Source organism: Salarias fasciatus, chromosome 11, assembly GCF_902148845.1.
Source record: "Salarias fasciatus chromosome 11, fSalaFa1.1, whole genome shotgun sequence".
NCBI lineage: Eukaryota > Metazoa > Chordata > Actinopteri > Blenniiformes > Blenniidae > Salarias > Salarias fasciatus.
In genome coordinates, this window is record NC_043755.1 from 10110046 (window position 1) to 10135518 (window position 25473).

Genomic DNA, 25473 nt, shown 5'->3' on the forward strand with positions numbered 1-25473 from the left:
CTGTTTATTTTATTGTGAGCGTGCACAACCTAGTAATTATTCAGCATAAAAAAATGCAAATACCAATTCAAGATATAATATAACACAAGCTTCATACATACAAGATAATAGTTACCTTTAATTCATGCAATTTTATATCTGTATTCGTGGCAGACAAGCCTTGTTATTTATCTATTTGATTTTTTTACTTTTATTTTAATGATGTTGCAGCTGAAGTTTGACATAACTTCGACACCAGACTAAAAGCTCAATCTAATAATTATACACTGATCAAAAATATAAACACATTTCTTTCATTTCATGAGCTGAACTGGAAGGTCTAAGACTGTGTGTGCAAAAGACCAGTTTCTCCCAAAAAATGATTAATAAATTTGTCTAAATCTGTGTTAGCGAGCACTCATCCTTTAACGAGATAATCCCTCCACCTCACAGGTGTGGCCGATCAAGATGCTGATTAGACAAGATTAATTCACAGGTGTGTTTCAGGCGGGACACAATAAAACAACACTCTGAAACATGCAGTTTCATTGTACTGGATCGGGGTCAGGGGTCGCAGTCAGTATCTGGTGTGATCACCACCGCCTCACAGAATACAACACGCCCCGCCATCTGTCTGCCATCTGCCTGTACAGTGAAAACTGGGATTAATCCGTAAAGAGAACACCTCTCCTCAGTGCCAGACTCTTTCGAATGCCAGGATTTGGTTGCTGAATTCGGTGATAACGAACTGCGGTCAGGTCGAGACCCTGATGAGGACGACGGTGATTTCTGACTGTGTGCAGCAGTTCTTTGGTTTGCAAACCGATGGTTGACACAGCTGTCCTTGTGGAGCTGCGCTCAGACCATCTGGAAGGTGAAGATGCTGGATGCGGAGGTCCAGAGCTGGTGCGGTTACACGTGGTCGGCTGACATTCCTGCACTCAGCGTGCCAACTGTACGCGCCATCAAATCATCCGAAATCTGTGGGGTCGTGTGATGAAGCTGCACATCTACACACCTGTTCAGTCATCCTGCTGTCTCATCAGCATCTTGACCCGCCACCGCTCTGAAGTGGAGGGATTATCTTGTCAAAGGGGAAGTGCTCACAGACACAGATTTAGACAAAATTGTGAGCAAATGGCCATTTATGTTAATAGAAAAAACTCTTTGGATCATTGAGCGCGGCTCATGAAAAACAGGAGCAAAAAAACAAAAGAGTTGCATTTATGCTTTTTGTCAGTTTAGAACCAATCTGTCATTTAATATTCAGTTTATCATATTTGAAGCTTAAAAAATATCAATATTTGAGAAGCAATGTCAAATAATATAACATTTTTGAGTTTTGAAATCGTAATTGTGGTTAATTTTTCATGGGTTTTTTTTGCACACATGCTTATGTTTAACTAAAAATCAGATAATCCCCTGCATGTCCTCAAATATTACTTATAATAACTTCAAATCCTCGATGATATATCTAAAATCAGTGAAATTTAGTCTTTTAAGTTTGAAATTGTTACAATTGCTCTCTCTAAAGTAGAACAATACTGTACTTACCACATACTATACTACCACTACTTCTACTACTATACATTTATTGCAAATGTGGCACAAAAATCAATCCATCATCTCAAAGTTTAGTCAAAACTGTGTTGGCTGCTGTCCATTGTTGTCATAAATGTAAATACGTCAAGTAATTCAAATCAATGTGGATCTCAAGAACATTTAATTTATCTTGTGCACTTTAAAAAACCGTTGTGGCTTTTAATATTGAATATTGTAACTGCTTGATTAAATTGTGATTTACTATTTGATCGCCTTTATTCAACAATCATACAAGACAATGAAAAATCACAAAAGTTTGTATGGATATGCCAACATTGATTTTTGTTTTTTGTTTTTTTTTTTTAACCATCCACTGTGGTTTGGAGTGTAAAAGTGGTGTGTTGCAGTCCCATGTTAAATGAATCACCCCTTTTTTGTGGGCGGCTGAACCACTAATAATTCATCAGTGGAGGTCCGCCGTGCTGCTGCCCACTCTCAGCCCGCCATTAATCATGTGGCTGCTCTGGGGAAGTAAATGCAGAAAGCTCCCAACAAACAGAATCAGGTCGCACCTGACTGATGGCTTCATTCAGCCGTTCCCAGCAGCGACCACCTGTGCTAATACGGCCATAACCAGGCAGAAAGTGTTATTTCTCATCTCTTACGATTACATTGTGGAAAACTGTGTTAGATAACAAGCTCGTATGCTGGTGGGCCAGCTGATTCCCCTGCTGATTTTTCTTTTCTTTTCTTTTCTTTTCTTTTTTTTCTTCCTGGCTCAGTTCTGTGTGAGTGGAGAGGGTTTGTTTGAGCACTGTTAATGGCAGGTCGACCTCTGGCACATTAAAATTGATCAGTCTCCGTGGGAATGCTTGGATCCTGTAGCCCCTGGAGGGACTGGAGCTGAAGCCGACTGATGCCGTTTCTACAAGCAGAGTAGTTTCTGGTCTCTGGAGTGAAGCGGGAGCCGCATTTTCATGTCTGGTAATAGGAAAACTGTATCAACAGAGGCATGAGGGGGCAAATGATTTACTGTTCTTCCCGGTGAAGGGGAAACCGTTGTCTGAGCACGTCGCCTCCTGAGAGTAATTAAAAGCTACATCCACTAAGGCCATCAAAAGACAAGACCATTAGGAAGTTCAACTAAGTGGGGAAACAAGAAAACCTTCCCAAGGGAAACAAGAGAAAAGAAGCCTCTCTGAAAACGCACCGACTTAACAATTAGGAGCCTTATGCAGTTACCCTGGAGGTACAGTGCATGCAGGATTAGTCTTATCATGTACTGTAATGCTTCATCTTCACCAATGAAAGGCCAGAAACCTGCATGTAATGCGTAGATCAAGCTGAAGGCTGAGAACAGAGAAATCCCACTCACTCTTAAAAAAACAGGAGAAGTCCTCTGGGTGTCAGATCTATAGGACGGATAAATCCCACCTCCTTTTCCTGTCTCTCTCTCTCTCTCTCTCTCTCCTTGAAGATCTCCTCCGGTCAGCCTCGGCGTCTCACCTCTGTTTTATGACCCCTCACTGTCTGCATCTACTGCAGCCTCTCCTCTGGTTCTGTCCCTCCTGATGGAGTGCTGACGGTAGCCGTGAACACAAAGTGTCCTTCAATGCCAAGTATGTGGACGACACAATGGTCTGTCATACTTAAGGTGGTAAATATAGACCGATGACACCCCCCCACCCCACACACACACACACGACGAACCACCGCCAGCGCACACACACACACACAGATTAATGCCCGATCGATTTACAGACTTCTCGGTGGACAAACAGCTGACACACGATGACACCACGGCTCTGTGTACAATCAGGCCTGAGCAGCTGAAAGCAGCAGCTGGACTGACCTCAGGAGAACCGCAGACTGTCGAGAAAAGAATGATACATTTATCCCTGTCCTGCTCAGACGCTATCTCACCTGGATTAAAAAAAAGAATTGTTGTAAAAAGAAAATGCTGAGAAATGACAAGCTGTAAACAAGGAAAGGTAGAAGGCCGTGGTGAGATACAGAAGATATAAGAGAACAGGGCTGAGAGAGGGCATTGCTGAGGATACAAAAGATGCAAATCATCTGGTTCCTTCTACTTATGTTTTCTCAAGAAAGCAGTTAAATGTTGTTTTTGGAAGAACCTGGGACTTGTTGATTTATCTGAGATACAGACCAGGATACCAGAGTTCTTGAAGGCTTCGACGTCAGCTCTTGAACAGATTTAGACGAGGGTGATTCATAAAGACTGAAGTCTCCCGTGTGGTTTTTCCATATTCGGCTGCCAGTTAATTAAACAAAGGTCATTTAAAATCTATTATTAAGATGTGTCTCATTTCAAGATTGGCGTCAGATAAGATTCTCACCAAATGCCAATTAGGATGTGCTTTTGTTGAGCTCACAGCATATTTGACTCACGTTATAATTAGCTCCATGCATGGGGCCACTGTGGTGCAGTTGCTAAAGCAAGCTGTCCCTAAGTTGCTGGTTCAATTCCCAATCCATCTGTCACTGCAAAAAAGTCCTTGTGTAAGACATTGAACTTCAGTTTACTTCCCATCCTGACTTATTGATAAATAGTTTTTCTGACTCACAATGATTGTCTCTAATGTTGAACCTTTGATTTATTAAGAGTTATTATGAAATACATGATCACCACACATCCCTGGCCTCTTTCATCTGTTAAACATAGAGAAATACTCCGATTTGATCTGTCCTTCGAGCATTTTGCATTCTAATCTCACCGCTGACGTTCAGTCCCCCATCTCAGCCTGTCCGTCTGTCCATGTGTCCTCAAAACACTCCGAACCTCAAGTTGCTCCCAGTGGTTTGGAGACACTTTGCATATCAAGCATTTCCATTAGTGTGTGAGCATGCTTGAACGGCTCCGACTTCTAAAGCAGCAAAAATGTGTTTTACAAGAGAAATCCGATTCATACGACACCTGCTGCTGTTCTCTGCGTCGTCTTTCGCCAGTTTCTGAAACTGAACATCTCCACTTGGCAGAGTTTATTAGAGGTGAATTAGTTTACATCATTTGATTTTCTTTCCTTTTGATAAAACTATTGTTTTATACTGTTCCACTTGCTTGAATGTTGCTGATAAAGTTTTTAAACGGAGTCTCTCTGCATTCATCTTGAAGAGCTCGGCTTCTGATTCCTGCTAACTGTGCTGTCATGCTTGCGCGACCTTATAGATCTGTGTGTCTGGGGACCCATCTGACTGACAGGAGCTGAAAGCGCACCGCGGCTCCGAGGAAAGGAGGAATCAGCCGTGGCCACAGTGCTGAAATGGAAGGATGAGTGGTTATTTTTAAGCTTTTAGAGCACACCTGCCTCTGGAATATCAACACAATACAAGCTCGGGTTGCCAAGCCCCTCTCCTCTCATCATGAATGTCAAACTAAGAATAACCGCTGAGACAAAACAGCTGAGGGACTTCTTTATTAATTCCTCTTCCTTTGGAAGTCTCCTCAGCTTCCTGGTCCACCAGGATCGTCTCAGGCCAAGTGTTGCTTTTCATTCCCTACTTCGCCTACAGTTAAAAAAAAAAAAACAATATAGCTGCTGCGATCTCCCCAGGATGAAAATTAGATCGTTGTACTTTTACCTCCAGTTGCTCAAGTCCAATCTTGCTTGAAAATCCCCACCAGTCCAATTTCTCTACGTTTGTTCCTCCTTTATTTGAACCACTTATGCAAAGCAGTTTGTACAGCTGTAAATGACAGTTTATAAAGGATTTATCTGCACCAGGTGACACATGTATGGACAGTCAAAACGGTATCAATATTTGCATCCCGTTCAGAATAGCTCACTGTGTTACATTAATCATTAATACTTATTCTCAATTCATGTTTGCGCTGCGCTTTTACTTGCATGAATTATGAATAAAAGCCAGAGTGGCTGTGGGACTCGTGGCAAATACTCCCTGTTGGATGTTTGTGCGTCTAACCTGCACCTCGTAAGATCAGAGGACATCACAGCCTGTTGTGAAGGGAGCAGACTGTGATGCAGCACTTAGGCCACTATGCAGCAAACAAGTGGAAGAAGTTTGGGATGATGGAGCAACTTCTTGACATTTCATTATAGAACTGAAAAAAGATGTAGGTTTAATGTGTTACTGTTACCTGTCTCCTGAAAATTGTTGAAGCCAGTCTAATTTTGAGAAGGTCATTTGTTAAACAGACCTCTCAGCTTCTGATTCTTTCTCATCCTCTTTGAATTCTTCAAGTTCTTTTTTAGGTTGAGTAGCTACTTCTCTGTGTTCTCTCTGCCTTTTCGTATTTTTCTTAGATTTCTTTTTGTGAAGTCTTCAAGTTGTTCTTCAAGTGCTTCTTTCATTTCTTGGAGTTTTTAAGTTTTCTTCTTCTGCTTTGAGCTGCTCAGGCTGCAGTGTGGGTTGCTGCAGCCAACACGTGTTTTCCATGTTCCTTGTTTCATGTTCTCCATGTCTTTAATGAAGCCATCTCCTTCCTCCCTGTAGCTCCGCGCTATAGCTCTGTTAAACCTGACAGCAAAGATCAAGAGTCATGATACTGAACCCCATTGTTTCACATTCTGAATACGAACGCACAAACCTATCAGCGTTTCCACGTCTTCAGTGAAAATGGTATGACTCACCTGAATGACTGCAGCTGTACTTTTATAGCTCACCTGTCACCTGATGCAACTGATCAATACCATCATACCTGCAATAACACAAAACATGTGATTAGATGCAGGGGAAGTGTGTTTTTTGTTTGAACATCTTTCAGCTTGACTAAATGCCTTTGTCACTCTTGTGAACAATGAAAGTTTTCTTTTTCTTTTTTTTTTTAATTGGAATGATTGCATTACTGTATCTCCTTGATCTCCCAGACATGTTATTGGGAATATGTTATAACTGTCATAGAAGTGAAGCATTTCATGTTTTGATATCTTATATTATTATATCACTATTTTTTGACAACAAATAATCTTACTTTATGGTATTAGTCAGTTATTGTTCAGTGTTTTTAAGTTATAAGAATGGCCGAGTACTCTTGCAGCTCTTGGAGACACTGAACTTTTCATCACATCTTCTGATTTAATTTAAAAAAAAAAAAAAGTGACGAGATTGTTCCAACAAAAGGAAGATGGAAATCTGATCTCACTGTTTGAAATCCATCCATCAGTTTTCACTCAAGTGATCATTGTTCCACTGGGAATCATATTGTTTTAAACTTAATATTATCAAAGCTTTTTTCCCCTTTATATCTCCTCACCTGTCGGGGATCGGGTCCAGAATGAGCCTTAATGGACACTGAACTCCCCTGGATGATCCATCATCTCCTCGCCGGCCCTGACAGCTGTTTTCATGCCTTTTTTAATCAAGGGCCCATTAAGAGCTCATTAGAATGCAAGGGAGGAAAAGGGTGGAGGCGAAGTGATTGCATCCAATTACAGGCAGCCTTCAATTCATCAAGTGATTTGGTCTGGGAGAGAGATGTAGGTGTCTTTGAGGACAGGGGGAGGCAGCAGAAAAAAACACAGAATGCTTGTTGTGATTCATTTATGTCGTGTTAAAGCACAAAAACCCAATAAAATGTGTCTGCTTAGCTTTAACAATGCCTGCCATCCCTAGGCAGATGAAAGCGGATGCCCCGTTTTTGCTTCGACTCTTCATTTGGGGAGAAGCATCTCTTCAGCTTTATGACGGAAGCAGAGAAGTGATGCTAAAAAAACACAGCTTATTCGTCAGTTTTATTCTCTAACGCTCAGATATGTTGGGAAAAGGTCTGCAGGTCTTGTACAAACTGAAGTGGTGAAGCAATTATAGCAAGAGGCTCGGTGGACATTCACTAAACGAAACTGCTTCAACTTGTTACTGATGACAGAGCGAACCAGTAGAAACGCTCATGCACACTCACTGTTTTTGTTGATAAGTGGTATTTCAATATGTCTTTAGCAGTCATAGTTTTCAAGAAAAAAACAAATGTTTCCTAAAAATTGAAAACATTTATTAAATTATGCATAATTTAAGTATTTCTCAAAATATTTAAACATTTTTGAAAGTCTATAGACGTTACACATTACTTTCCAAACAATAATCCTCCAATTCAAGCAAAAGGTCTAAGATGTGTTCATTAGTGGTTTCAGCTAAATCAAAATTGCCTACAACACATTAGTTCTCCTGAAAAGGAATTGCCATCCATTATAGACTCTGAAGTCCTGGTTTGGTCTCCATGCATCCAGCGCCTTTGTGTGTGGAGTTTTCATGTTCTTCCTGTGAGAATTTTCTCTTGGTGCTCCAGTTTAGTCTAAATGCATGCTAGTTTATTCTTTATTGCCTGGCCGGAGTATGCTGTCTTTCTCCTCCATGTTGGCAGTGGCAAGGTTCAGCCCTTTACCGCCTTAAGCTGGATAAAGCCTAAATATAAAATAAATATAAAATGTATATTTCTGGATGGATCATCTTTGAAAAGTCACTGCCCCGGTTGTTTTCGACATCCAGCTGCCTGAATATGAACATTGTGTGACAGTAATGTACTGTGCCAACTGGATAAGCATAACCAGAAAAACAGAACAAACCCTATTGTGTTGACGTGCAGAGAGACGGGAAGGAGGAGCGACAGCCGCCCAGGCGGTTTGATCAGGTCAGATTAGGGCTGGACAGGTCTGATGTGTCCATAAAACTTTAAATGGATTAATTAGTTTGTGATTCTCAGGAAGGTAGAATAGAGCCCGTCGAAGATTTTCCCAAAACGTATTTGATTGTTGCTCTGGTTAAGCCTGTTTGCCTTCCATGTGTTCTCACTGCTAGAAATGACTTAAGTGACAAACACTCTTAGTGCATCAATATATTCATTGATCGCGGCCTGCAAACACCCCTGGCAGTGACTGAAATTCTATTTGTGCTGAACCACTGGGTCCAGCTGCACCACGATTCCCCATTCAAACTTTTATCATGGCGGTGGCACTCAAGAGGTTTCGCCCTGCAATCTTGGAGTCGATCTTCTCGGGACTTGGAGAGTTGAAAGAGGACAAAGAAAGCCTCCTGGCAGACAGAAAGAATGGGACCTGTCAGTGTGTGAGCTAACCAAAGACTGATTTCTTTGCTTTTCTTTTCCTTTTTTTGTTGTTGAAAAGGCAACTTTTCAAAGAAGATCCAGATGTGAAGATATAGGGAGGAAAAAAAAAAACCCATGATGAATAACTTGACAACATGGCCTATGACATGCCTTCCTTTTCCAAACACACTACAGGGAGTGAGGGATAAAAAAAAAAAAAAAACTCTTCTTTTTTCATTTCTGTGTTTCTGTCAGATTGACTGGCCACAACAAAAAATCTCCTGTTGTTTCCTTTGCTCTTTCTGTGTGTGTGTGTGTGTGTGTTTTTTGGTTTTGCCTTTTTACATCCGGCTTAAATCTTATGCAGGCTGTTGTCCCACTTTTTTTTTTTTGACTTGATTTCAGTTCTTTTTTTTCTTTCTCAGCCTCCCACTTACTCCTACTCACAAGAACCATTTCATATGTTCAATTCACTGTTGTTATTGGTGTTGTTGGTTTGTTTTTGTTAAAGCCCTGAACTTTGCTGTTGCTTCAGCATTTTCAGGTCCCTGCTCATATTAAATTAAACTCTATAAAACTATTTTTTCCCTCAGCTCACGCAGTGGAATTATTCTTTCTTGAGGTTCACAGCCCACTCGTGTGCCAACGGTAGCATGTTTGATTCAATTTAAAATTGCTGTGCAGAAGTATTGAGATATTTTGTTTTTTCCTGAAGACAGGGTCAGGTGATACCTGAGGGCTACACTGTAATAAATGAATCTATGGCCATGTAAATTACAATCAATTTAATAGGGAAATTATATTGAATATTATTATGTTCTTGCTTTTGTCGCAATCATTTGATTAAAAAAAACATAAAAATATTAGGAGAAATATCTACTTATTTTAGTTAGACAAAAAACAAGCATTTTGTTTATGTGATTCCAAACACAGAGATAAATCAATGGATCCAACTTAATGTTTTTGAACAGTTTATAATTGAGAACCACTTCCTGTTGAAGCAGGAAGTTGTCTTTTGAATGCTGCCCACCTACAAGACACTTGAAGGCTTGCATGGTAAGTCTCCAGCTTTTTCCATATTTCTCTGCAATATGACAATTATTGCCTAAGTTGTAGAAATGTACATTATTTTCTCATGTAAAAAGTATCAAAATAATATGTAGGTTGCAGATCAGTTCCAGTTTTCTGCGGTTACCTTTCCTATGCTTCTTCAATAGGCTATTATTAATACATTAAAATTGTGTAAATAACTTTCACCGAGTGAAATGTTGAGAGATGAAGCTGAAGGTATAGGTTGTCTTGTCTTTCTTTTAAGTTTTTATTATTATTTTTTTTTTGTCCTCCATGACAGCCCGGTGTCGCGAGATTGTCATATATGCAGATATATGTTCGATTTGAATGTATTACTTGGCGTCCTCGCGTATCTAGACACCTACATCTAGATATCTATGTCTATATGTCTAGGCGGTGGTGTGACATAAGCAGGAGCTATGGAAGCTGCAGTGTTGTTGTGTGTGTGTGTTTTCGACTGCCGATTCGAACGCATGTTTCTGATCCCTGCTATGCAGATGTAGGTGTCTAGATACGCGTGAACGCCAAGTAGTACATTCAAATCGAACATATATCTGCATATATGACATATCTGGCGACACCGGGCTGTGGTGGAGGAGAGGCTGAGCGGACCGTGATGAAATATTGTTAAAACTAATGAGTTTTTGGACGATTAAAGCCGTTTTAGGAGCGGATATACACATGCCCCGTCTGCTAACAGTATAGGGATGTGCGCTGCTCAATTTTGGATCTAACTTTCTCCTGAAGCACTGTTTGGATCAGAAAAGCCTTCTGGGTGAGGATATTGTTGTACTTCATTCTATAAACAACGTGAAAACTGTTTAAACCGAACCTATCCTTTAAGTATAGCAGGTTCAAAGCGTTTAACACACTTTGGGATCAGACTTTTGCTCTGAAGTACACATTGTTATGGTGTTACCCTACAGTTTAATTCAGGACCCCCCCCCCCCCCCCCCCCCCTCTTTCTCAGCTTTTTTTTACATGCTGCATTTGTCAATATCTACAGATTACATTGACTGACGATACCTGCGTGGAAGAAAAAGTAGCGTGTTCATACGTTTTGCTTAATGTGGAGTGTTTTATTTTCTTGATTTTTATTATTGATATGGTCTCCATGCACTTTATTACACTTTCATTTCATTGGATGATTTCTGTATATTTATTTTACTCATCATTTAACTACTGCCTTTTAAAAAATAATGGACAGAAAACCAAGGATGTGTCAGCTTAGGTATTCAAATGTTGGGTTGTATCATTTGCACTATACTGTGGTCAAGCATTGTACTGTTTCAATTTTAGGATGCTGGCGGCATTTAAAATAAAGTCAAGAGTTCTACATTAATGGTTGAATTTGCGATTAATTAAAAATAAGATTTAATTGACATAATTAACAGGGCCACGGTGGTGCAGTGGTTAGCGCCTGTGCCTCACAGCAAGGAGGTCCTGGGTTCAAATACCGGCTGGGGCTCAGGCTTTTCTGTGTGGAGTTTGCATGTTCTCCCCGTGTGTGTGGGTTCTCTCCGAGTACTCCGGCTTCCTCCCACAGTCCAAAAACATGCATTTCAGGTTAATTGGTCACCCTAAATTGACCCTAGGTATGAATGGTTGTATGTCTGTATATATATGTGTCAGTCCTGTGACAGACTGGCGACCTGTCCAGGGTGACCCCGCCTTCACCCACAGCAGCTGGGATCGGCTCCAGCCACCCGCGACCCCGAAAGGGAAGAAGCGGCAGATAATGAATGAATGAATGAATAATTCATTGATTAATTTAGATGATTACTAAACTGTATATCATTGAAGTGTAGAATTAAATTAATTTTATAAATACTGCTAAATCATTTCTAGGTTTCAGTTTATTTCAATTCAAATTAATATTTTAGTTTACTTATCAGTTAATTCACTTATGTTTTGAATCAGAATTTACTCATTTTAAATGGGTAATTATGACTCAATATCAAACATAGTTGAATTTAATTAATAATATTGCTTGTAATATGTTGCCTTAATTTTATTGAGTAGATAGGGGGTACTTTTTTTTACAGTGTAGGAGGTGTAACTTCAAAATGTCTTGGTGGTGCAGAAGATATTCTCTTTGTGATGTAAAAGTGCTTATTACTACCCTACAGTCAAATTTTGACCCCCACAGTTAGAACGGTCCTCAAATTAGTCCACACTGGTCCAAAACACTCGGATAAAACCCACCTGTGTACAAGAAGAACACACAAACTGAAGACAGAGACACAAACTGTGCAGCTGTGATTATGAGCTTCTGTATTTTTCATATTGGGAAACTTTCTGGTTTCTCATTGATGCACTGGAAAGTTGAAAAAGTTGACTTTACAGTTTTCATTTTGCTTCAACCAAACACATCTGAACAGTAGTTGATATCAAACAACTTTGACTAATTTTCTATGAATGTTTAAAGTAAACCAAGTTAAATCTATTACTTAGTTTCTTGCTGCGTCCATATCATGTGCGACTTTTTACTGTGGATGACGTCTTTAGTGTATCTGGTATCAATTCAGTAACCAAACTTACAATAGGCGTAACACCTGAAATCCACACTCGTCTGGCATAATCCCTTTGAAAACATTCACTGCCTCCAAAAACCTCTTGTCCCTCCACTTTGTTACAGTTAATATGAGTATCACTTCCTCATTGAGCAGCGCATACAATAGAAGGACCTGTAAGTTAAGTTACAGGGACAACCCCAGCAAAGACTCTAAAGTTACTCTTTATTTTGTGAAATAATTTGAGGTACATTTGAAATTGGTTCAACTTTTCCTGAAGTTCTTGTGGAATATTATTTAAAGGAAGAGTTCAAATATAATGTCTGTTCATTATCAAGATGCTTGATCGACTGTTTTTGTTGGAATACACTTTATGGCTTTATAAGTGTCTCTTGTTTGCGCAAATAGATATTCAAATTGCGAATGGACTCAGATCAAGTGTTCAAGCGGATCTAATCTCGAAAAAACAAGCTGTTTACTCATTGAAACAAAGCTTACTTTACAACAGACTGCTGCTGATTTGTACTTTGGATTCTTTGCACAATCCACCTCACCCTGCTGTTGACATGGTAAATGTGTAAAACACTCAGCAAGAACACACACTTCAATTTGTTTCACCGGCACACAATGTGACGGAGAATGCTTTTGTTGGGCAGCAATGGTGAGTTTCGTTCGGAGGTCTGAGTTACTTTAACAATCTTCTCTGGTAAAGCCAACAGCACCAAACCGAACCAGAACCTTTGCGACAAATCCAGTAAAAATGCTTTAATCACAGCCTTTGGGTTTTTTTTCCACATTCTTTAGTTTGATAATAAAATACCCTCAAAACTACACAAACATTACTGTGAATTATGTTAATAATACCTTATATCTAAATGGAACTCAAAAGTGTTGTCGACATGCTACTTTTATGTTACATATGTTCAGCAGGCAGGACTATACGTTGGCAAACTGTCTTTATGTAACTTCCATCAGCCTCTCTCAGCATACCGGGTGTTATGGCTTTACAGCTGTCTATAAAAGAGCAGCTCCCTGTTATCAGCGAGGCTCGGGCTGCACCATGACCCCACCTTCTCATATATATTTACCACACTACGTTTTGTTCAACTGAAAGAACAGCAAACAGTGAGGAAATGAGTTCATAAACCTCTATGACATTTCAACAAAAAAGAAAAAAAAAGACATTGCCTTCATTTATTTACAGATGCAACCACTGTACAACTTCCAGACATCACTGATGAAGCTGAAATCTGTTTCTGAGAATAGAGAACAGATGCATTTGCTCTTATACTGGTCCTGTTTTAGACGACTTGCTGGGACAAAGAATCAGTGTTGGACATTTATTCAGACACAATACATTGAAATTGGTTTCCATATCTAATCCTTGAGCCTCACCATCCACATCGTAATTTAAAATGACTGGACTAGATTTGTGTGTTTAGGGTGGGGGTGTAATAAGCTGCGATGGTGTGTTGTCTTAGGGACACAAATGTCTTGACGACTCAAACACCGGAACATCTGTACAGTCTGATAAAGCTCACTGTTATTGATGTGCATGTGTTTGTCCTGAAGCTGCTGTGAAGCTTGAACGTCGGGGTTTCAGCAGGTCTTGAACTGCAGTGCTCTCAGTTACGCTGAGGAAAGACATCCCCTTGACTTCAAGAGCTTTTTAGCACTTAGTGAGCCTCACTTTCCCACCCTGCACTTTGCAAAGCAGTCTATTGCGACATAATGCAACGCATGTGATCATTGATCCAGATCCCACGTGAACATGTCCCATTAAACAAAGACTCAACAAAGTAAACAGTGACTTACTATGTGTGTGAATACATATAAATCCACACTTCAATCGTAATTCCATAAATTAATGTAGGCTGTAGTTACCATTGAAATAGTTTAAACCTATGAATTGATAAATATAAAGAGATGCAAAGCAAAACATTGACATCACATTTGGAATAAACTAGAATAAACCTGTGGATATAGAGATGTGTGATAAAAGTAATTGACGAATCAGGACATTGTTTTTGACCATGTGTTGCATGCAGTGCACACAGTCCAGCTGTGGCTGATTTCTCTGCCTCGTCATTGAAGCAGGCTTCAGTCCTCCTTGTTATTCTCCCCTTTTTACGCCCTCCAAAACAAACAACAGCTCAGTGAGGTAATGCGTCTCCAGTTTTCCTGGTCGAAAACTGATAACACTATAGTTGATTAATAGTCTTGAATTTGTATTCCCCACTCTCTCAAAGCGAGTAAACTGTCCACTCTTCCATCTCCTTCGTTGTCATCATGTTCTTCCTCCGTTTTGAGATCAGTCGAAGTCCTCGGATAGTTTGTCCTGGGCTCCTCACAGCTCTCTGTGGATGCACAGTCTTGAAGGGTTGAATGGACCCAGTTTGGTTTGTAAGCTGATTCAGGCGGTGATTCAGGTCCTCTTTGAGTTCCCTGTTGAACATACATGCTACCTGGCTGAGTCGGGATGTAGTTTGAGTTGCAGTCGGGCTTAGTCGGACTGCTTAAAGGGCTGTCTTCACACCCAGAGTCCAACCCCTCTGGGGTGTCTAAGTCCTGTAAAGACGGTCCATCCTTGATGAAGATGAGGTCCCCTAGGAGGGGTTTCCTCTCTGGACTGACTGGTGATGCGGTGTCACCGGTCACGTGCAGCATAAGTTGTCCATTCATATCCCGCCGTGTTTGCAGCACCAGTGTTCTTTCTGGGCCACCTTCATTAGGTGTTGTTGGTGCTTCATGTAAGATGAGCGTTGCATTCATCTTACGATCGTTAAAGCTTGTTTTATTGGAAGAGAGCAGGGGGTCACTCGTCACGCTGTTGTCACTGACGGGCTGAGTATCTCCATTGTCCTCTTCTGGGACGCGGATGGCCACTGCGCCGTAGACTTCGGAGGACTGGGCGCTGGTGTTTTCGGGATTTGGCATTGCACCGCCTGCAGCTGCACCCGCAGAAGAGCCGCTGCTGTCGGGCCAGACGCCGGAGAGAACACCGTGCGAGGAGTAAACTGGAGATGCATCCGAGGGCACACTGAACTTTTTCTTGATGGTGACATAAACTGTGTTTTCACTTTTAGAGGCGATCTTCAGTTCAGAAACGGTGAGGCTGTCATCTGGAAACTTAAATATCCTTCTGGTTGCTTTTTGGGCCTCCTGTTTGGAAGGAGACGGACACAAATGTGAAGCATGCTTTTAAAGAGGATTTAGACAGAAATGGCCTGCTGACCTATTTAAACACACACCTCACACCTATACAACGAATGAAAACAGGACACAAGATTAACCGCACTGATGACAACCGCTCACTGGAATGTTCCTGCACTCCTTAAACTGTAATCACAATATTTCAGCGTTGTCCATCACCTCTGGGCCGCTGCCTCACAGTGACTAACTCAGTGTGTGTACAGTGATGCATTTGCCAGAACGCCTTGATTTTCCAGTAATGTGGCATTTCTCTGCTGCAAGTCAGACACACAAATGTTCTTACAAGTGCTCGTGGCATGCTCTTCGGCTTTCCACCCCTCACGTAGGTGCACATGCAAACAACCGACAGTGTTATGAGGCCCGCAACAACGGCAACACCCACGAGGATCCAGTGCACCGGATGATCGTCTGGAAGAGAACACAGTCGACGCTGCACGTTAAGGAAACACATCTGTATAATCAGATACCCTCGGGCGCTTTAAAATGCGGAGCTCGGAAAATTTCCCATCACACACACATGCTCAGACATGCTGCGAGGAAATAACGCTGCAGCACACCTGTCATGGAGGACTGTAGATTACTGAATGGAGCAGTACAGGTGAATGCTTCCCAGAAGGAGGCGTTTGCCGGCTGGCGGGAACTTATCTCAACAGAAATCAAACAACACGGGCACATGCAGAATAGGGAAGGTACTTAAAATCCCCCCATTGCACCGGTTTGACAATAATAAGAAGTACAAGATGTACAAATGACAACAGTGGTATTTAATTTACTGTCACGTAAGACTGAACTACAGGGTTATCGTGACCGGCTCGTTTTTTTCCTTTCTCCTCATCCAGATGCTGTCATCTAAAGCAAAGGACTGATTTACGAGCAAAAAATAATACTTGATTTATTACCAAAACACAATATTGTTTGTTCTCAAGTGGCTGCAATCACTTGAGGAAATGAGAGCGAGCTGATTAAAAAGTAGAAATTGCGATATTTTCAAGTGTCTTAATTCTGGCGTTTCTCCCCAGCAGGTGGGCTCTTCAAGGCTTTCTAAGGAAGTTGTCAAGTGTCATACTGTTGCCTCAAGCGAGAGGAATTGAAATTTCTGTAAATATTATAATCCACATCTGCTGCTTTCAATCAGGTCTTACAGAGCTAAAGAACTTTTTTTTTTTTGTTTTTTACAAGATCTTTTTGAAAGTGCTATTAAACCCTTGCATAATACTGAAAGGGCCTGTGAAAGGAAAGAAAACACATATTCATGAAGGTAAAATGTGTTTGATTTACTCACCTGGCAGTGTGACACAGAAAGCGGCTTTCTCGCTTGCTTTGCGACCCCACTCTAAGGACGACTTGTAGTCCACATGGCCACAATACTTTGTTTGCTTCTTCAAGTTGATAACAAACTGGCCACTTCTGCTTTTATTGACCTGCAGACACAATGCATCACATGATTGAATGGATTTAGTCTCTTTGCACCGGTTTGTGCTCGTAAAAGAATTCCTTGATACACATAACATAATGTGTCAGTAACATTGCCTGCAGAGTCAGAATGTAAACAATGATCTGAACATGAATACCAAGAGGCGGGGTGAAAAATAGTTCCTACGACATTTGAACCAGCAAAATTCTGTCATTAGATTCCTCTTAAATGCATTGTGGTTCGTTTTTAAAGAAACCATCTTTAGCTTTCAAAAGCAGCAATCACATGAGGGAATTCAGGGCTTATTTTATGTCTTTTCTTGTCTACATACAGTAGTATCTGCATGTTAAACATAAAGTAGCTATTGTTTAGAAGAATACTTACATGTGCGGCCCACTGTGGCTCAGTAAGATGTAAAATATAAACGAAAACATTTGTTTTGGAGCCCTTTCTGCTGCTGGCGATGATATCTGCAATAGAGGCTCCATTTGGCCCCAGAGGCAGGGTGACGTTCACGGACAGCGTCGACTCTGATGTGTGCGTCTCCAAAATAGGTGGCCCGAGAGTAGCTGGGGGACAGAGATGGATGGATTAGTAAAGGCTTTGGGCTTTGGGGAGAGAGGTAAATATAAACTGTTTGAGTTAAACTGGAGATACTCACTGTCCGCTAACGGTTTGAACCTCATCGTGGAGCCAAGAAACGTTCCGTTTGCGAACACCTGAGCCACGTACTGAACGTCATGAAGGAATGGCGTCATCTCAGTCAGGTTACAAGACAGATCCGTGATGTTCTGACACTGCTTTATATCCTCATACTGCTCCTCGCCGTACCTGTAATGAATTTCATACAGTGTAATCAGACAGAGAGCCCTCTCAGAAATACCTACTGCGTGACGCAGGAATGTTAGATTTAACTGGAAGTTCAGGCATGGTGACGTCTGTGGTCAGAAATCATGGAAGGAAGCATTCCTGTTTCTTTCCTGTTCTGTAACTAAACCGATGAGAGACCTTTTTTTTTTTTTTTTTTTTTTTTTCCAGGGAGACAAATGACAAAAATTTAGTTTCATCAAGGGACTGATATCGAGTGGACATGGTTAAGCCAACGTCTCAGCTCAGCCAATTTGACACTGGAAGTGATTTCAGCTTTTTTTTTTTTTCCCAGGTGACACTGGCAGAGAGAAAAGTCAACAGGATGCAGGAGGCACTTGACATTTGTCTGAGAGACTGCGTCATGAGCAATTTAGAGAAGACTTTTACACTTTTCCAGGCAATTCACAGCAGCTGAGAAATAAGAAGACATCGGAACTAGTTCTGCACGAGAGGCTTGAGAGCACACGGTGATCTCAAAACTGAACAGAGACACAGACGTCAGTGGAGATCTACTGATCATTCATTCCTCTTGTGCAGAGTTGATTCCAAGCCACTGCCAACACAGTAAAATGTAAACAAATGCTTAGATTACATCAAATGGCGTTGGTGGTTTTTGGGTTATGTCGAAGCCTTTTCTAATAATTTGCTAGAGAACAGCTCACCACAAGCCCAGTGAAAGGGGGAAGAAATATGTTTAACTGTGCAAAAACTTCATTTTTCTAATGAGGACTGTTTCATATTCTTTTTTTCTAGAAATGACCTCAGTTTCACATCGGAAAATTGTTTTCTGGTTCATGTAATAACATTATAATGGTTGATTTTTTTGAAGATATCAACACCAGTAGGCCTATCTCACACCAACAACATAGCTATATGTCTTTTTCTAATGCCTAAATAACTCCTGATCAACTTTCTACTGTTGGTTTGATTATATGGGACTCAAACGCATCGGGAATTGTGCTCTGAGTGACAAGGTCATAAGACTTTCAAATATCGCTGTACTTATTTAAAGTTCATTTATTTTCACAAAGCATAATGCTGTAATTGCAGACACCTCACAGGAATTGGACTAGTACCATAATCTAATGTGGCAAAATATTATGAACTTATTACTTTGAAGTATCACAACACAGTATAATTAAAAATGTTCCATATAGTGCAAAACGTTTTTAACTGTCAACTGAAATTTGATCACAATATCACATGAGACATGGAAAACCTTATTAAGTCAAGACTTCATACTAATTTATCTTAAAGAACATTTAATTGAACGCTTTCCTGAGCAAAACTGTTATAGTCAACTTTTAAATGGCAGCAATATTAATGAGGTAAAACTTTTTTATGTGATCTTTCTCAAAAAACTGTTGGAAAGTGCTTTACAGTTGAACAAAGTAAAAATGACTTAGATGACATGATCGCCCTATAGAAGACATTTTATTTCAACGTGAATAGTATTTTTAGAAAAAGTAAGGAAATTTAGAAAATAAAAAGATAAGAAGTATTGATTGTAATTTGTATTAAACTGTAAAATTCATTCAAAACAAAAAAACATTTTTTTTTTAGATGTTTTTGGTCCTACTTAATACAAATTCTTCCAAGAGGCATTTTTGGGTCTTTTGAAGTTACTTTATGAAGCAAAAGCTTTGACAAACACTTGCTGGCTCTGAGTCAGACTCCTGGTATTGTGTCACTCTATAGAACCCATATGTTCCCTCTGTAAACGGACCGTCCTGTGACCATTATACTCAACAGATACTGAGACTCTGAGCTCAGGCCTCTGTTTACCTTGACCCACCTCTCCATATGTACCTTCACACGGAGGCACAGACGTAATGACATTCACTCATCCATCTTCCTGGTCTTTCTTACCTCTGGTTCCGGACGCTGTAGAGCACATCCTGTCCATGAATACCAGGCTCCGCAGGATCCCAGTGGAGAACGTTAAAGAAGTTCTTGGACTCAAAAAACACTTTGCCTTCTCCAGTCGAGAGACAAGCTGTAGGAAACAAGGCTGGAAATGGTCGGTGTCAGGTGATAATGAAGTGCTCTTTTCATATTTATAAAACTGAAGTAAATCTACTTGGATCATGCATGTCAGCTGCATTGATGCTTCCAAATGATGGTTTGTGGATTTTTTTGTAATTATATGATAGATTGTGATTCATAAAACATAAATAACATGATTTTTTTGCTGCTTCGAGCCTGAATGATTGAGTTTTTTTTAACCTCGATCATGACTTCAGGAGGTGATTTTAAGTGGACTTTGTGTCTGCTAGTGACTGAAACCCAGAACTGCACTTTGTTGCTTGACTTTGGCCATTTCATATTTGATTAAAGGATCAAGGACCTGCAGGATCATTTTTTTCAGTGCATGTGGTTCAATAAAATAATCTGTCTTTATAATAAACCGTTTTTACAGCCGTACACACAGTTAGGGGTTCGCAAACATAGTTATTACAGCTTTAGTGTTTCTGAGAGATATAAAGCATGTGAGAGAAGACTATCATTCGTATAAATGGTTCAGAAATCAATATTAAACTGTCCAGACTGACATGTGAGTTAAATAATACTTTATTTACCGCAGTCATATAAAATGCCCAAAGTCCATGAATGTCACTTATTTCATAAGAAGGGAAATTACCCAGTGTGACATGAAGTTTGTTCACTTCACTGCTATCCAGTTTCTTTTTCACTGATTGGGAACAAAATGATTTATTTCACAGAATCAAAATCTGTAAGTCGAACCTTAGAACCACATAAGTTCCTCTGTACTCACCATAACAGAACAGGAGGAGGATCATCACATTTAAAGACCACATCTTCATCAGGTGTTAGTCCCACAAACGATGAATCAGTTTGTTTTTTCTTCTGGATCTTTAAGAGGAAAGACGTTCTGTATGACGCAAAAACAAAAACAAAAAAGCTTTTACAAGCTCAGAAATCCTTCCAGGTAGGAAACCAGAAAGTGAGGCTTCGGAGCGCTGTCCGGCCGCCGCTCCTCAACCATCTCGCATGTGTCATGAGACAGGAGTGGCTCGACTCAGGTGTGTACGCAGGTGTACTTTGGCACATGTTTTCAATTTCTTCCTGTTTTGCTGATGCCTGTCATTTGCACCACCCACCACCTGTATTGTCTCCCTCCTGTGCCTGAACTTCCCCTTTCCTCCGTCTTTCCCTCCCTCGCCCTGTACTTGTCTTTCAGGTTGTCTCAGGGCCATTTACTGTAAATGCTGTTCTCAAAACAACAGAAAGTGAAAGTGTCACACTCACTGAACGTCTTCAGGTGTATACGTTTCAGGTTAGCAGGCAACTGTGAACCCACGCCCTAAAACTGCCGCGTGCTTATGCAAGGAACAAAGTGAATGACTTAAATGTTCATAAAAAAAGGAATTGCTGTGATTACACTAATCAGTGCGAGAGGAGAGAGGAGAGAGGGACTTTGTTACAAAGGACTAGAGGCTTATCTGTTTAAGATCCAAAGGTGGCCGGTATGAAGTAGAGCGCACACAATCACAAGCATGACAGAAACAATTTATCAAGTCATCAGTTGTCTTTAATTCACATCACGACTGCAGAGTTGGATCACATGGTGCAGTGGACGTGACCGTCAACTGTCAGTCACTTGAGACAAGACGTACCGACGATACGGCTGTAGACTGCTGGAACCAATCCCAGCTATGAGCGAGGGCACAATACACCCCGGACAGGTTGCCAGTCCATCGGAGGGTAAATGACAGGTGAACATTAGCTCCAATGTTGTGTTGTATGTTATTTAAACTTTTGTAATATACATTAAGCACAAATGTGTAAGATTGTACAAATCTCTGGAAGGGAAAAGTCAGGAAAAATGTGCAGATGAATGAATGAGTGTCAAAATGAGAGTTATTTAAAGTCGAAGTGGTTTAAAGTAAAACAAGGGTTGAAACATGATGCTTCACTTTCTGACTTCCATATCGGCCTTGCCTCAGTGCCAGTCTGCCAGATGCTCGTGCCTCTGATTCCGACGTCCTGCTTTTGGGTCCACCGCATGGTGTGTGTACAGTATGTCCATTCAGCGCTCTCCTACAGGGTTCGTCTCAACAAGCCGTTGAACTCCCACTTGGGAGAGTTTAGTACTTAACATACAGTATCTCTACTGCTGCAGTGCTGCTGAGACGCAGTTGAACTTATCTGCTATGTGTGTGTCGTTTAATGACTGTTTCACTCATTGTGTTCATCTAAATCAGTCATTCAGAGGATGATGTTCTATAATCTTTATGGCGCTGGTGCTTAGAAAATAAATTGTCATAAGTATAAAAAGTAGAAGTTCAGCTAATCAGCTGGGATTAAAATGTGCAGACAGCAGCAGGAAGGCCCGACTCAATTAAACGTTACTTATGCAACAACAAAAACATATCCATCTTATAACACTTTATTATGAAGAGAAGCCAACATTATTTACTAATTAATTAAGGATAGTAATGATGTTTAAGGTTTTTCAATGTTTCAATGCTGCAGAAAATTGGAGTTTAGTAAAAAAGTAACCTTTGTGACGACAGCTTCAAATATTGCAGTTCATTCAGTGGACAGAAAAGAACAGAGCAGATTAAGTTTTCGATCAGTTTATGAATTGTTAGAACAAGCTTACTGAAGTTTAACTTCATTAAAGTTACTATCTTCATACTTAGATTAACTGTGCGACAAAAACATTTATGTATGATTTGTACTTTTACTTATATGCAACTTTATACATTCACACCTTATCTTATTTCTGTTGCTACTAATGTGGATTATTTTGGATTTCCTACAGACTAATGCTGTTGCGGATCAGAGAATGCAGATAAATTATCATGTAGTTTAGTTACATGTAGAGCACTTTTACTCTCCCATGGGTGGAGAAACTGATGCTGTTAAAATCTTTTGTGCTTCCTTCAGCTTCAGAGTTATAAGGTTCATCACTGATTGCTCATTTATAGAACAAAGGCCAAATAAAGGTTGAAATTACCAAAGCAACACGCTCAGAATGATTACATATAGGAGAATTGGACCCTGGGTGTTTTTATTGACTGTGAGCCAGCTAAAGACGTCCCCTTTGTTGTTACTTCTTTGATGAGGCAATACTTATATAAATTCTCCTCAGCCTGTAGCCCTCATTCTTTCCCCCTTTTGATACAGTTTTATTTGGTGGTGGGAGCCGTATTCAGGCAACGTTTCGCCCATAAATTATGGATGCTGCTGGAATCTGTTCATTTGTAAAATCAGGACTTTGAGAAATGAATGTGATTGTTCTGTTTTTCTTCCTTTGTACCTCTCTTTTCACTCTTTGTTCTCACACAACAGACTCTGGTTTCACTGGATTGTAAAATTAGGTTCAAAGCGCTCTTTTCTTGTCAGGTTTGAAAACCTGAAGGGCCCAGACATGGCAGAACTACCCGTTCTTGTGTCGGTGTCTTGACAAAGTAAATCAAAACCGTTTTCTTTCATGTCACTCAAAAGCAACAGAGGCTAAGTTACTCCTTTTTTACAAGTGAGGTTATTTGCAGCTTCTGCATTTTATATGTATGATATAAATAATATCCATTCTTTGCTGCTATTTATGTATTTTTTTTAACCATCCATCTGTCCATCCATCCAGGATACAAAATGACTGAAAAAGGAAAGGTGAAACTAAAAATTTGATTCACAGCCTTCTTTTTAGGTCTTCAATCAATCAATCAATCAATTTATTTTTGTATAGCCCAGTATCACAACAACAGTTGCCTCAGAGGGCTTCAAGATGTTACATTTGTCGGTAAAAGTAAAAACAGTGAATAAGCATAATGGTAATATGTCAATATTTACAGTAACGAGACAGAACGAAGCAACCACCGCCTTCGACCCTCACATCCGGCAAGAAAAAACTCCAAAAACCCAGTGGGAAAAGAAGAAATCTTGGGGAGAACCACAGTATGGAGGGATCCCTCTCCCAGGGACGGACAGCTTTGGCAACAGCTTGCATGAGACAATAAGAAGTAAAGCCTAGGACTATGTTGAGGACAGTCCGTTGGACGGTCCAGCACAAGAACCACGGATCCCAGCAGTAGAACCGAAGCCAGTCCACGGGCAGGACCGACAGGGGTGTCCTCCCGGTCCGGACGGAGCTTGTTCATAGGCCTTCGTAATAGTGGAGCCAGCAACTGAAACTGGAGAAGACTCCCCCTCGAAGGGGGGGACAGCAGGTGAAAAGCAATGAACGGACTAAAGGGAATAACATTCAGACATTAGAGGACAGGGCTCAGTGCACCGTACTTCCCACAGCATTCTAGCTCCTGGGGCAGCTTTGTGGATACTTAACTGTTTAAACTAGTATTTAGTTAGTATAGTTTAGTTTAGTTTAATTTAGTTTGGTTTAGTTTAATTTTGTTTAGTGTAATTTGGTTTGGTTTGGTTTAGTTTAATTTAATTTAATTTAGTTTAGTTTAGTTTAGTTTAGTTTAGTTTAGTTTAGTTTAGTTTGGTTTACTGTAGTTTGGTTTGGTTTACTTTAGTTTGGTTTGGTTTGTTTTAGTTTAGTTTAGTTTAGTTTAGTTTAGCTTAGTTTAGTTTAGTTTGGTTTGTTTTAGTTTAGTTTAGTTTGGTTTACTTTGGTTTACTCTTGTTGACACAAGCGAAAAGCGCTTCTCATTCATGTATTTCTTTTCTTTTGGAATGACCAAATCTATCTAAACTGTGGCGAAAAAAAAATCAGTTATGTTGTCTGATTTGCAGCTCTTTAAGGATCATTACGGGAATGCACTTTGATGTGACTCATTTTCCAAATGCTCCAATTTAATGACGCGCAAACTCCATGGCTCAGATTTTCCTTTGACAGCGAGATCGTTTCAACATGCTCAAAATCAAACTATTCAGAGCACAAAAGAAGCAGTTTTATCAAAACTTTAAAATTACAAAGTTCTGCTCAAAGTTCTGACGAAGGCAAGTTTTACTGATTCATTCTAAAAACACGATAAGCACTGTGTGATTTGTTCCACCAAAACAACGACAACGATCGATCGCACTCGGTGTGTGTCTCTCATAATGATATTGTGTGTGTTGGTCTTTGTTCAAGCTCTCTGTAACATTCAGCGCTGTCTGTTTCCAGTGGGCTACGGTCATATTTGCAATGGCATATTGCCTCCATGATTGATTTTAATTAGATTGTTGTTTGAGTAGCCTCCTATAACCAATCTCATCACAATAAGGCAGCTGGCAGCAGAACGATAAAAGGTGCGCTGACTGTTATAAACCCAAGAATTCACTCCGTCTGTAAATGCAGCTCCGCTGTTCAGACCTGTGAAGATAAGTATGTAAAGCGCTGGCTGCCCCTGAATGACTAAACGTGGGAAACTTTGTCACTACACAATGTAAATGTCTTTGCGGAGTGAGGGACAGGGTCTGATTTCAGGCTTCCAGCCTTCTTTCAGTAGAGTAGGAGGATAAAACCATGGAAAACATTGAATGACAAAAGTCAGTGTTGACGTTTCAGAAAATCATTATATAATAAAGCATTAATTAATACATTCTTTTCATAGATTTGTTCAACTAAGGGATGGAAAATAAGTAATAAGTACCTCTGAATTCAGATGTCTTAAGAAAAAGCACATTGTTGTATAGCTGTGGTGTCGCTGTGAGATATTCACTGAGCGGTCAGTGTCAATTTGCTCATTAAAATGAGCTAAAACTACACAGTCAAACTCATACGATAGTGCCCATATGTTATTCAGTTATTATTTATGTTTTGGAGTTAATCCATCAGTGATAACGTCTGGCAGTTTAAAGTACAAACACACTCTACTAAATGAATTCTTTTCTTGAAAGACATTCAATATAAGTGAAATGTCAAATTTGTCTTCTTG

The 25473-nt window shown here is 40.2% G+C and overlaps 2 protein-coding genes across 4 annotated transcripts in view; both read right to left on the reverse strand.

The window, feature by feature from the left end:
- myom3 (myomesin 3) overlaps positions 1–3067 on the reverse strand; it is a 67364-nt gene extending 64297 nt beyond the window's left edge. For both annotated transcript variants that reach the window (XR_003932385.1, XM_030102409.1), the window contains exon 1: positions 2897–3067. The gene's annotated coding sequence lies outside the window, so the exon portion shown is untranslated. The remainder of the gene's footprint in view (positions 1–2896) is intronic.
- Positions 3068–11867: 8800 nt separating this feature from the next.
- Positions 11868–20679, reverse strand: ifnlr1 (interferon lambda receptor 1). 2 transcript variants are annotated; one of them, XM_030103440.1, is made up of 7 exons: positions 20397–20679; positions 19490–19616; positions 17412–17581; positions 17135–17319; positions 16619–16757; positions 15620–15744; positions 11868–15285 (listed from the first exon to the last, which is right to left on the reverse strand). In XM_030103440.1, the coding sequence occupies exons 1-7, from the start codon at positions 20443–20445 to the stop codon at positions 14335–14337; spliced, it is 1746 nt and encodes a 581-aa protein (XP_029959300.1). In that variant the 5' UTR covers positions 20446–20679; the 3' UTR covers positions 11868–14334. The 2 variants fall into 2 exon arrangements, with proteins under 2 accessions (XP_029959300.1, XP_029959299.1); XM_030103439.1 differs by having other exon boundaries at positions 19490–19631.
- Between the last annotated feature and the right edge of the window lie 4794 nt (positions 20680–25473).